This window comes from Heptranchias perlo, unplaced genomic scaffold, assembly GCF_035084215.1.
Source record: "Heptranchias perlo isolate sHepPer1 unplaced genomic scaffold, sHepPer1.hap1 HAP1_SCAFFOLD_65, whole genome shotgun sequence".
Lineage (NCBI taxonomy): Eukaryota > Metazoa > Chordata > Chondrichthyes > Hexanchiformes > Hexanchidae > Heptranchias > Heptranchias perlo.
The window spans coordinates 2284778-2298697 of NW_027139677.1; the positions used below are offsets into that span (position 1 = coordinate 2284778).

The following is a 13920-nucleotide window of genomic DNA, read 5'->3' on the forward strand; positions in this document are numbered from 1 at the left end:
CGATTGTTTAAAATTCCTGGTGAATTTACTTTTTCTCGGAGGTTTGATGAACACGGTGCCTGGACTGACGTCAGCTGCACCGGCCACTTCATCCCTTCTCCAGGGAATAAGGAGCGGAGCCGCTGTATCGTTCGCAGTGCTTGCGATGTTCCGCCATTATCGAATGTTAACAGTTGTTGCCTTGTTTGATCTGCTTTTTTCTGTCATCTCGATATTGAGAAATAATTGAAAGCTGTCCAGCAAAATTAAAAATAAAGTCTTTACCTGTTGTTACTGAATGTATTTGATTGTTATTAATCTGAATCAGCGACCCGTTAAAACTGGTAAAGTAATGTAAGGACCAAGAATGTTTAATAACATTAATAATCAGGACAATTGATCTGCAATCAATGATCTCATATATTGGAATCGAATAAACCGCTCTGTGTGTTGGTGCACAGACAGTAACATGTAATATCCCTTCCCTTTTATCAACTGGTGTTGTTTGGGCATCCGAAAAGCAAGGCTGTGTCTTCGGAGCTTCTACCGGTAACACTGCATACCGGGGTTTGAGAGCGTTGCTCGGTGCAAAGGCATCAGATGAAGAATTGTGCCAATTAACCAGCAATTTGTCCGCCCGCCAGTTTCCGTGTCTCGGATGAAACTGTTTCCAAATTTATCCTGCAGTTTATTGGTTGCAGATTGAAAGATGTCGTGGGGATGCTGCCCCTGGGACTGGTTAAATCCACCGTAGGATGTGTTAGATCATCAGAGGAGATGTCTCTGACTGCTTCCACTGTTCTATTCAGTATACCCGGTTACACATGGAATACAGCCAGCGCTGTGTCCGCTCGATCTTTACACACACTGTGATTGATGGGCACCGCAGATATTGATTGATATGCGAGAAATACGCAGCACCCGTGGAGAGAGAAATAGAATCAACATTTCAGGTCGATGACAAAATCTATTCTTTCACAATTTCTTAGCCTCAGTAACAGATTTAAATGATTGCTGGGAATCTATTGCATAATCGGGCCGAAATACTTGAATAGTTGCGGTGCAACACGCGCGAAGTTCTCCACCATGTTTGTACAAGTCGGAACACGATGATGTTCGATGTTGACTCATGTTGATTCCGCCTAATCATATTACGACTTCCGAAGTGCCCCGATAACGTCCTTAATAATGGAGTCCAGCGTTTTCCCGACCACTGATGTCAGGCTAACTGGCCTGTAGTTCCCTGTTTTCTCTCTCCCTCCTTTCTTCAACAGCGGGGTTACAATTGCGACCTTCCAATATACTTGAACAGTTCTCGAATCCAGGGAATTTTGAAAGATTAAAACCAATGCATCCACTATCTCTGCAGCCAGGGAGAGGGGGTGAGAAAGAAGAACAGAGAGATAGGGACAGAGAGAGAGAGGAAGTGAAAGAAAACGAAAGAGGGACAGAGCTCGGGATTTAAATAGGAACAGATGAGGAGAGAGAAAGAATGAGGGCGAGGAGCACAGATAGGAACAGAGAGAAACAGTGGGTCAGAGAGAGAGACACACAGATGGAGGTGACTGGGTTAAATATCAGAAGTGGAACATTCACTGTAACGTTTAATGTTCGCTTAGCACCAATCTTGGAGCAAGCGGGTACAGGGCAGTGAGAGTGAGAGGGGTGGGAATCCCCAGGATTTGTGTTTTGATAGTGAGGGAGAAACAGAGGGGCAGACAGGCAGAGAGAAAGAAATGGAGAGGCTGAGAGATGTACATTAACGGAAAGGGAGAGAAAGAGAGAAGCAGTAGAGTCAGAGAGAGAAACAGGGGGAGAAAAAACACGGAGGTGACCGGGTTAAACGCAGAGGGAGAGATACAGGCTGAGGATATATCCAGTGTGTAGTCAGCCTGCCCAGTTCGCAGCTTCTAGAAAAACGTCCCTCTCTCACACACTTCCAGAACGTCTGAGTTGAAAAATTGAATCATGGAAGTGAGTTTAAAAAGTGCCCAAATGAATCAGCAGGTTAATCCCCAGTTTATAGGGAAAATTCAGTACTTTCTGGGGATCGAGGGAATGGGTGGACCCAGACTGGGAATACACACAGCGGAGGTTGGAGCAGGGGAGGGAGGGGGAGGGACGGTATATACCCAGACTGGGAATACAAACAGCGGGGTTTGGAGCAGGCGAGGGAGAGGGAGGGAGGGGATATACCTAGACTGGAAATACATATAGCGGGGGTTGGAGCAGGCGAGGGGGGTGGGGATGGGGAAGCAGTGTGCCCCATGTCACACTTGCTCCTTCCAGCCCTGTCTGTGGGGTTTGGTTTGAGCTGTGGGTAGAATTGATCTGTGTCACTGGGGCCTGTCCTTTGCCCAGCCCTGTGTGGGGCCTGTGAGTGGGATCAGAATTTAATATTTTCAAACTGCAGTAATATTCCCAACAAGGTCTTAGAGTTAAAGCTTTCAAATCAGCAAAATCGCCCCCAGGAATGTCACAAGTCCCAACAAACAGCCCCCTGGTGTTCCTGGACAAACCAGGCCTGTCCTGGGCAGGATTAGCCCAGTTTAACCTAACAGTGGGTAGAAACCCAAAGGGAGAGAGAGAGACATCCTAACAGATCAAAGGCTCAGGAAAGGAGCTCCAGTCTGCAGTCAACATACTGCTCACCTGAGGGTAACTGCGGGGTCCCAGTCCACATCCTCCCCTCTCTGTGGCAATGCTCGTGTTTCGGGGAGATGCGGCAACTTTAAGGGAACAGAGCGGCCATTTGAGCGGTTCTGGTGGAGTAAATACGGAGAAACTGTTTCCACTGGCAGGAGGGTCGTTAACCAAAGGATACAGATGGAAAATAATTGGTTTGAAGGCGACAATGTTTCATTCATCGAGTTATGATCTGGAATGCGCTGCCTCAAAGAGTGGAGGAAGCAGATTCAATAATAACTTTCAAATGGGAATCGGATAAATACTTCAAAAAATTCCATGAAGGTCGATTGGGAAAGAGTGCGGGGGGGGGGGGGGGGAGTTGGACTAATTAGATTGCGCTTTCAAAGAGCTGCCACAGGCACGATGGGCTGAAAAGCCTCCTTCAGTGCTGTTTCATTCCATGATTTGCTTCAGGTTTTGGCGGCCATTTTGTGTCCGATGCATGTCGGCCATTTTGCAGCAGGTGCATGGCGGCCATTTTGTTGAGTCCCAGTTGAGCTCTTTCGCTCACAGTCTCACCATTTTGTGCAAATTGATATCCAGCCTCTCGAGCAAAACTCACGCACTTCAACAGGCAGAGCGGTTGTATCTGCGATGCTGTTTAGAGGAGGTGGGATGTAGTTTCGAGGAACCTCTATTCAATATTTTGAAACAATAATACCAGTTTATTGAAAATAACGACAAGATCATGCCCGAGCTGAAGTAAGCGGGAAGTTTTATTAACACAGCACAGGGATAACACCGTGTGTTTATAGAGTGCCTTTACAGTAGGAAAACGTCCCAAAGTGCTTCACAGGAGCGGTTAACAATCATAATTTGACACTGAGACACACAAGGGGATATTAGGACAGGTGACCAAATCATAGAATTATGGAAAGTGACAGCACGGAAGCAATCCATTCAGCCCATCCAGTCCCCGCCGGCTCCATGCATCAGCAAAAGTTTGGTCAAAGATGGAGCTTTTAAGGAGCGTCTTAAAAGGAGGAGAGAAAGGTGGAGAGATGGAAAGGTTCAGGGAGAGAATTCCAGTGCTTCGGGCCTCGGCAGCTGAAGGCACGATGGTAAATGGCGGAGCGTTTAAAATCGGGGATGCACAAGAGGCCAGAATTGGAAGGGCGCAGAGATGTGAGGGTTGAAGGAACACTTGTTACATAGTCCGACTCTTCACTAGGATAGAGACACAGTATATACTATATTCAGTGACTGACTCCTCACAAGGATAGACACACATTATATACTATGGACAGAGACTGACTCCTCACTCGGATAGACACACACTATAAACTATATAGAGAGACTGACTCTTCACTAGGATAGACACACACTATACACAGGGGCACTTGTTACAGAGTCCGACTCTTCACTGGGATAGAGACACAGTATACACTATGTACAGAGACTGACTCCTCACTAGGATAGACACACATTATACACTATCTCCAGAAACTGACTCCTCACTTGGATAGAGACACACTATACACTAGATACAGAGACTGACACCTCACTGTGATAGACACACAGCATACACTATATACAGAGTCCGACTCTTCACTAGGATAGACACACACTATACACTATATACAGAGACTGACTCCTCACTAGGATAGACACACACACTATACACTATATACAGAGACTGACTCCTCACTCGGATAGACACACACTATACACTATATACAGAGACTGACATCTCACTAGGATAGAGACACACTATACACTAGATACAGAGACTGACACCTCACTGTGATAGACACAGACTATACACTATATACAGAGTCCGACTCTTCACTAGGATAGACACACACTACACACTATATACAGAGACTGACAACTCACTAGGATAGACCAACACTATACACTGTATACAGAGACTGACTCCTCACTGGGATAGAGACACACCATACACTAGATACAGAGACTGACACCTCACTATGATAGACACAGACTATACACTATATACAGAGTCCGACTCTTCACTAGGATAGACAAACACTATATACTATATACAAAGACTGACTCCTCACGAGGATAGACACACACTGTACACTATATACAGAGACAGACTCCTCACTGGAGCGCGGCCGTTTAAAGGGGAGGGACAGAAAATCGGCCAAATGTGTTCATATAATGAAACCAATGATGTTCATAAATTGAAACGATCACAAGTCCACTCTCAGTCCGCGTCTTGTGTCCTGCAGCGACTTCAGCTGATTCTTTCCGTTTGAACTGAACTGGTTCTTCTCCAGCCTGAAACAGATTAACGATTAAACAGGAAATAAACAGATTGAAGAACAGTGTCAATAACAGGGAGACTGGGCTTAATATTTTAATAATAATTACAGACAAATATCACCCATGATATTGACTGAATCGCATCTATATTTTATTTATTACATTAAACATTAACACAAGCACTCACCGGATCCGCTCCAGACTCCTGCAGGTCATTATTAGGCGGCGGAGAGCGGGGACAGATCGGTCTGTGAAGGAGTTTAACCCGAGGGACAGACCCGTCAGTGACCGGTTTGTGCAGAGAGCGGAGACGAGATCCTCTGTACAAGAATCTGTGAGACCGTTTTCCCATAGACTGGGGTCAGGGAGAGAGAAATAACAGGAATCAAGGGTAAATCTCCAGTGTTTATGATTAATACTATTACTGATACTCATTGTATCCAGTGTTAGACATCCAGTTATTATAAACACAATCTCACACAGTCTGATGCTTACCCCAGTTTCTGTATTTTACAGTCTGGGTTGCTCAGAGCCACAGACAGTAGGTTCACTCCTGAATCTTTCAATTTATTATTGTTCAGGGACAGCTCTGTCAGTGACCGGTTTGTACTGAGAACAGAGGCGAGATCCTCGGCACAAGAATCTGTGAGATCATTGTAATCCAGGCTGGGGATCAGAGAGAGAGAGAGAAATAACAGGAATCAGAGTAAATCCCCACGATTTATTAAAGTTACTGATACTAATAATAATGTACAGTGTTAGACGTCCAGTTATTATGAAGACAATCTCGCACAGAGTCCGTTACTTACCACAGTTTCTGTATTACACAGTCCGGGTTCCTCAGAGCTGCAGACAATAGTTTCACTCCCGAATCTGCCACTTCATTGACACCAAGGTCCAGAACCGTCAGAGACCGGTTTGTACTGAGAGCAATGGCGAGATCCTCGGTACAAGAATCTGTGAGCGCGTTTTCAGCTAGCCTGGAGTTCAGAGAGAGAGAGAGATAAAGGGAGAAAGAGAGAGAACAAGAGAAAGAGAAACAGAAGAAGAACAGGAATCAGGGTAAATCGCCAGTGTTTAATAACATTATTACTGATACTAATAATAATATGCAGTGTTAGACATTAGGTTATTATAAACACAATCTCACAGTCTGATACTTACACCAATTTCTGTATTTTACAGTCCGGGTTCCTCAGAGCCGCAGACAGTAATTTCACTCCTGAATCTCCCAGTTCATTGTTCGCCAGTCTAAACACAAACAGACAGAGTGAGAAACAAACTGAATCAAACCCCGGTTCCGATACAATTTCTCTCTCTGATATAACCGAAAATTTTTTTTAAAAAACTTCGGGAAATGAATGAACAGATTTTCCTCTCGCCGACAATGAATCTCAGTGTATCTAACTCCCCATATATTTAGGGACTGTCAGTAAATGTATTGAATAAATAAAGTGCTGACTATGTGAAGCCTTTCAATGTTCCTCAGTCCGGTCCCATTCCCTGATCAGAATTCCCCTCCTGGAGATCAGTGACCATCCCTGTCATGTTTGGGGAAACGGATCTCATTTCTGCTGCACCTGATCCCGTCGGATTTTAAGGGAATGGGGCAATTTTCCCTGAATTGAAATGATAAAGCGGCGATTCACTGCACTTTATAGACTGTGCATTATATTGATCTGTATAATAACTTGGGATGAGTTATATTGTGAAACAGCTCGAACAGCTGTTGAAAAATCCGTCCCACAGGATTTTATGTAACAAGGGGAGTTTATTTTTCCCCTTACAAGTTTGAAATGTCCCCGTACTCCTAGTTTAAAGGGGAGGGGAGTCTCTCACTTTATTAAATGAACCTGTACACCTAGTTTATAGGGTTGGGGAGTCTCTCACTTTATTAAATGAACCTGTACTCCTAGTTTATAGGGGTGGGGAGTCTCTCACTTTATTAAATGAACCTGTACTCCTAGTTTATAGGGGTGGGGAGTCTCTCACTTTATTCCCCATTATCTGGCTCTACGTTTATTTCAGGTGTAACTGGGCCAAGAGTTTTGGGGGAATTTTCCGCAGTTTCCTCCCCGAGCGGGACCTCACACATAGGGGATAGATAATGGGTAATTCCCGGGTTCACTTCCCCAAGTTTACCCAGGAGCCTTCCGCTGTAGGGTGGACCCACCACTGGCCGGTGTGTGTCTGTACTCCTGGGCTAATATCCAACAACCCGTTAAGTTTGAACGTTTTTCCCGGCAGATTTGAGCTCTCAAATGCCACTGAATTGTCGGCCTGGATTACGAGCGTGGGGCCTGAATCCACGACCTTCTGATTCAGAGGTCTGAGTGCTGCCAGCTGGGTGAAGAGATGGTGGATGTATTCGCGAGTGAAGGACTGTGTAATTGATGAGTTAAGAAAACATGCTGACGTCCTCTGGTGAAAGCGCAGCTCGCTCACTGACCATTGACTGCCCGAAAGTTGTATTTTGCTCTTTGTTACTGAATGTTTGATGTTTCGACTTCCCTCTCCTACACACGTTCACAGTCCGGTGCCGGTGACTCTCACTGGACCCTACAGCTCGGTAAGAGAGTGGGATGTTCCGACACACGGACTGTTGTACTTAGTGTCGGCTACGTGCAAGTAACAGTGAGAAGGAGCCTCTTCAATGGACATATCTTAGGCAGTGAGAAAAATAACAATAAATATGATTTATTGTAATTAAATTATCAGACTCTTTCAGTGACCTATATTTGCTGATCCGATTAAGACTCTAAAATCCCCACTCGTTCGCAAGGATCCATTTTAGATTTTCCAGTCCTTTGGAAATCACTAACCGTTCCTCTTTATATTTGGTATATTTGTGTTGAATCTGCTTGTTTCGGGTTCGACTGAACTGTTTCATTCCCTTCATTACGGAGCAACACAATCCGTGACTGTTTTGCAATTCGCCAAACAGTTAGAGACACATTAACAGTTACCTCAACTCTTGGTATTTGTACAGTACGGGTCCCAGTCGCTGGAGTCCTTCACACTGAATGTAGCACTTCTCCAGACTGAGGTTTTTTATTCTATCACAGAGTCCAATTACATGAGACAGGACCGCACAGTCAATCGGGGTAAGTCGCAATTCACTAAATGTAAGTGTTTCCACAGACCCCAGGGTGGCCTGTGCCAGTTGTTTATTCTGAGACTCAAACAGGTAGTGGAATGTATTCAGGAGGTCCCTTTTGCCAGTTTCACTCTCTGTGTTTCGAATGTGTCCTTCAACCTTCTCCTTCACCCAGTCAATCACTTCGCAGATTGTTTGATGAAGAAATGGACCCAGAAACTCCTCCAGGGGCCGAGCTGATCGTGGGGAGGAGAGACCAGCAACAAAACGGAGAAATATCTCAAATCGCCCATCTTCCTTACTGTGGGCCTTAGTGAGGAGTTTCCGGATGTCCCCGGGATCTGGAGTCAGGAATTCGGCGAGTGCGGCTACAAACTCTTGGATGGTGAGGTGCGGGAATGTGTACACCACGCTGTGGACAGACTCATCTCTCTCCAAAAGTTCCATCATGAACCCAGACAGGAACTGAGAAGGTTGCAGATTATATTTAATCAAATCTCCATTTCTAAACACAATCTTCTTCTCAGAGACTCCTGTGAAGGCCATCTCACCGATCTTCAGTAACACATCACGGGGGGAGACAATCTCTCGGCCATGGTTTTTCAGAATGTTGTAAATATAGTAAGAATATAGTTGGGTGATGGTCTTGGGAACTTGCTGCTGTTTCTTGTCTCTTTGTGTGAAGAAGGGGCCCAGTGCCAGACCGAGGATCCAGCAGTAGGAAGGGTTGTAACACATGGTGTACAGGATCTCGTTCTCCTCCACATGTTTGAAAACAGCTGCTGCCACCGTCTGATCTTCAAATAACTTGTTGAAATATTCCTTCCGTTCCTCACCAACAAATCCCAGGATTTCAGCCCAGACACTGATCTCAGCCTTTTCTAATAAATGTAATGCAGTGGGGCGGCTGGTCACTAGCACTGAGCATCCTGGGAGCAGCTTGCGCTGTATTAAACTGTACACAATGTCAGACACTTCACACCAGTCTTCAGGATCTGTGCACATGGACTGAGGTTCAGTATTTCTCCGATTGTCAGCAAAATCGATAGTGTCCTTGAATTCATCCAGACCATCGAATATGAACAGTAATCTCTCTGGATTCTTCCAGAGTTCTGCCAGAATATTCCCAAAGTATGGATACAAATCCAGTATCAGATTGCTCAGGTTTATTCTACAGTTAATAGCGTTCAAATCCCGGAATTTAAAACTGAAAACAAATTGAAAGTGTGGGTATATTTTCCCAGTGGCCCAGTCATAAACAATCTTTTGTACCATTGTTGTTTTTCCAATCCCCGGGACTCCGCTCACTGCTGCTGAACTCCCAGAATTGAATTCTCTCCCGGAAAAACTGCTCCGGAACAATTGACCAGTTCGGATTTTTTCCAGTTCTCTCCGGAGATGTTTCTTTCTCCACTCTTCATGGTCTCGGCCTCTTGCCAGCAGTTCATGTTCTACAAGTGTCCGATCTCGAACAGTCGAAATGACCGTTAGTTCAGCGTATAGATTGACCAGCTGGAAAATCTTAACCTTCTCCCTTATTCGGATCGTGTTCACTCTCATTGTTTCAGTTTGGACCCGGAGTGTTTCCTTGTGTTTCTGTTGAACATCTTCAAATAGAACAGACAGAAAACGGTTCTCAATGTTAGTTGTATTAATATAAAAACAACTACTCAATATCACTACTATTCAGTGAAATATTGCAAGATTGAATTTACAGCTTTAATAAAGATGCGTGGGAGATGGACAGACTGTGAATAGACAGTAGTTCCACTGTTAGTGTTTCAGACCTCGGGCAGGTTATCTGGGATATTGTGGGCACTGGGAGAGGGACAGACTGTGAATGGACAGAAGTTCCACTGTCATTGTATCAGACCTCGGGCAGTTTATCTGGGATATCGTGTGTACTGGGAGAGGAACAGACTGTGAATGGACAGAAGTTCCACTGTCATTGTATGAGACCTCGGGCAGGTAATCTGGGGTATTGTGTGAACTGGGAGAGGGTCAGACTGTGAATGGACATAAGTTCCACTTGACTCCTATTTGACCCGAAGATGAACTTCTGACCCCTTTCCTCTCCATCACAGAAACCGCCTTCTTCCACCTCCGTAATATCGCCCGTCTCCGTTGCTCCGTCAGCTCATTCGCGGCTGAAACCCTCATCAATGCCTCCAGTCTCGAATGATCTGATGGCCGGCCTCCCATCTTGCATCCTCTGTAAACTTCAGCTCATCCAAAACTCTGCTCCCAGCATTCCAACTCGAACCAAGCCCCGTTCACCCATCACCCTTGCACACGCTGACCTCTATTGGCTCCCGATATGGCAACGGCTGGATTGAAACATTGTAATCCTGATTTTCAAATCCTTCCATGGCCCTCGCCCTCCCTATCTCTGTAACCCCCCCCCCCCCCACCCCCGAGCCCCACAACCCTCCGATCTCTTCACTCCTCCAATTCTGGCAACTTGCGCATCCCCAATTTCCATCATTCCACCATTGGCGGCTGTGCCTTTACCTTCCTAAGCTCTGGAATTCGCTCTCTAAGCCTCTTCCTCTCTTAACAGAAGCTCCACTGTTACTGTATCATGGCTTGGCAGGTTATCTGGGGCATTGTGTGCACTGAGATAGAGACAGCCTGTGAATAGACAGGCGTTAAATTGTTTTTGTATCAGGGCTTGGGCAAGTTATCTGAGGTATTGTGCGCACTGAGAGCGGGACAGACTGTGGATAGACCGGAGTTAAATTGTTATTGTTTCAGGACTCGGGCAGGTTATCTGGGGTATTGTGTGCACTGAGAGAGGGACAGACTGTGAATGGACAGGAGATAAATTGCTATTGTTTCAGGACTCGGGCAGGTCATCTGGGGTATTACTTGCACTTCTATAGTCAGCTGATCACAGGTAAATGTCACTGCCATTCTGAAGGTACAGAGGGGAGTCAGAATGATGATTTAAGAAATGAAGAGTTTAGGTTGAGCGAATGGTGCGAGGGTTTGATGTATTTTGTTTGGGCAAGAGATTTCAGCTTTGAAATGTTTCACTGGAATTCCCAAAATGAGTAAGAATATAAGATCATAAGAAATAGGAGCAGGAGTAGGCCACAAGACCCCTCGAGCCTGATCCGCCATTCACTAAGATCATGGTTAATCTTCAACCTCAAACCCACTTTCCCGCCCTACCCCCATATCCATTGATTGCCTCTGTGTCTAAAAATCTATCGATCTCAGTCGCGGATGTATTGAAACAGGAAATAGGAAACAGGCTCACAATCAGCAAAATAATTAATAATGGAGAAAATTGAAAGGCAGAAATAAGGGCGAAATCAGGGTCATTTTCGCACCCAAAGGGTTAGAGAGCGGGGCACCAATTACCAGGGACGGACACTAAAGGGGCAGTGTGAATGGGGTGAAGAGACAATTGAACATGTTTCTGTGTATACACTGAGAGGAGGGGTAGGTGGGATGAGCTCTCTAACAGGGACAGGCTTATTTGGGCCAATTGGCCTTTTCCTGTCCCTAATCATTTTCCTGTATTATTGTGTTTCAGAAATTGCGAACAATTTTTCAGCAAGTTTTACACATACATTGAATATGTTTTGATAAAATACGAATACGAACATACGAATTGAAAGCAGGGGTAGGCCATTCGGCCCCTCGAGCCTGCTCTGCCATTTGATAAGATCATGGCTGATCTGAATGCGACCTCAACCCTACGTTCCCGTCTAACTACCATAACCGTTGACTCCCTTGTTAATCAGGAATCTATCTAACTTAGCCTTAAAAATATTCAATGAAACTGTCTCCAACGCTCTCTGGGCAAGAGAGTTCCACAGACTCCCACAAGGGGAAACATCCTCTCAACATATATCCCTTCTAGTCCCCTCAGCAATAAGATCACCTCTCATTCTTCTAAACTCCAGTGTATACAGGCCAAACTTGTCCAACCTTTCCTCATAAGATAACCCCCTCATCCCAGGAGTCAGTCGAGTGAACTGCCTCCAAAGCAATTATGTCCTTTCTTAAATAAGGAGACCGAAAAGGCACACAATATTCTAGATGTGGTCTCACCACTGTCACCTGCAGCAAAACATCTCTACTTTTATATTCCATTCCTCTTGCAATAAATGACAACATTCCATTTGCCTTCCTAATCACTTGCTGTACCTTCATACTAACTTTTGTGATTCATGTACTAGTATACCCAGATCCTTCTGTACCTCAGAGTTCTGCAATCTCTCTCCATTTAAATAATATACTGCTTTTCTATTCCTCCTGCCAAATTGGATAAGTTCACATTTTCCCACGTTATACTCCATCTGACGATTTTTTGCCCACCCGCTTAACCTATCTATCTCCCTTTGCAGATTCCTTATCTCCTCTTCACAAGTTACTTTCCCACCTAGCTTTGTGTCATCAGCAAATTTAGCAACCATACATTCGGTCCCTTCATCCAAATCATTGATATAGATTGATAATAGTTGAGGCCCAAGCACTGATCCTTGTGGCACTCCACTCGTTACATCTTGCCATTTCACCGATTAGAATTAGAAATAGAATTACTGCCCACTCCACTCAATATAATGTAAGAACAGAAAAGAGTCACAGTTCATTTGAGCTGTTCTTCCAATTGTTTCATTTTAGTCTTAGTTTCCTGTAATGCAGGTTTGGGAAATAACAGACATGTTTCCGTTAGACATTCCATTGGGTCTAAAAGACAACTGAATTTAAGGACTATTCTTTGAGTAGAATAAGGTTCTCTCTTTCACTGCCGTTAGGAATCTAGCCAATAACTTCCTCGACACCCTGAACATTATCTTTCCTCACATTTCTCCACGGATTAACATTCTGTTGCGTGAATATCTGCACATATTCTCAGAACAGATCTAACACTGACGTCTCGTCCTGTGCTTTGAAATGATAACTTTTCAATGTTTCTCATTTCTGCACCTCTTTTCTTTACTGGTGGGTCAGATTTCTAGGGGCGCGGGTAACCCTTAACATCTGACTCAAGGCACTGCTCTTTACTTGTGAGCCCAGAGAGTCTGTGCGGAACATAGGAGGTGAGTATTGAGATTAAGAGGGTATTGGAACTAAGTGAAGTATATATGTGGATTCACAGTGCATCAAGATCCTGCCAGATGTGTATGGTGATTCCTAGTGTATCAGGATCCTGCCAGGTGTGTATGGGGATTCGCAGTGTATCAGGATCTTGCCAGGTGTGTCTGGGGATTCACAGTGGATCAGGATCCTGCCAGGTGTGTCTGGGGATTCACAGTGTATCAGGATCCTGCCAGGTGTATGGGGATTCACAGTGGATCAGGATCCTGCCAGGTGTGTATGGGGATTCACAGTGTATCAGGATCCTGCCAGGTGTGTCTGGGGATTCACAGTGTATCAGGATCCTGCCAGGTGTGTCTGGGGATTCACAGTGTATCAGGGTCCTGTCAGGTGTGTAAGGGGATTCACAGTGTATGAGGATCCTGCCAGGTGTGTATGGGGATTCACAGTGTATCAGGATCCTGCCAGGTGTGTATGGGGATTCACAGTGTATCAGGATCCTGCCAGATGTGTATGGGGATTCACAGTGTATCAGGATCCTGCCAGGTGTATGGGGATTCACACTGGATCAGGATCCTGCCAGGTGTGTCTGGGGATTCACAGTGTATCAGGATCCTGCCAGGTGTGTCTGGGGATTCACAGTGTATCAGGATCCTGCCAGGTGTGTCTGGGGATTCACAGTGTATCAGGGTCCTGTCAGGTGTGTAAGGGGATTCACAGTGTATGAGGATCCTGCCAGGTGTGTATGGGGATTCACAGTGTATCAGGATCCTGCCAGATGTGTATGGGGATTCACAGTGTATCAGGATCCTGCCAGGTGTGTATGGGGATTCACAGTGGATCAGGATCCTGCCAGGTGTGTATGGGGATTC

The 13920-nt window shown here is 45.2% G+C and overlaps 1 protein-coding gene across 3 annotated transcripts in view; it reads right to left on the minus strand.

The window, feature by feature from the left end:
- Positions 1-3365: 3365 nt before the first annotated feature.
- The window catches only part of LOC137318137 (NACHT, LRR and PYD domains-containing protein 3-like), a 34576-nt gene continuing 24021 nt past the window's right edge, over positions 3366-13920 (minus strand). For all 3 annotated transcript variants that reach the window (XM_067981107.1, XM_067981108.1, XM_067981109.1), the window contains 6 exons: positions 7866-9603; positions 6064-6150; positions 5709-5879; positions 5395-5565; positions 5087-5254; positions 3366-4914 (listed from right to left, as the gene is read on the minus strand). In XM_067981107.1, the coding sequence (XP_067837208.1) occupies positions 4827-4914; positions 5087-5254; positions 5395-5565; positions 5709-5879; positions 6064-6150; positions 7866-9603 (2423 nt within the window). In that variant the 3' untranslated portion in view covers positions 3366-4826. The remainder of the gene's footprint in view (positions 4915-5086; positions 5255-5394; positions 5566-5708; positions 5880-6063; positions 6151-7865; positions 9604-13920) is intronic.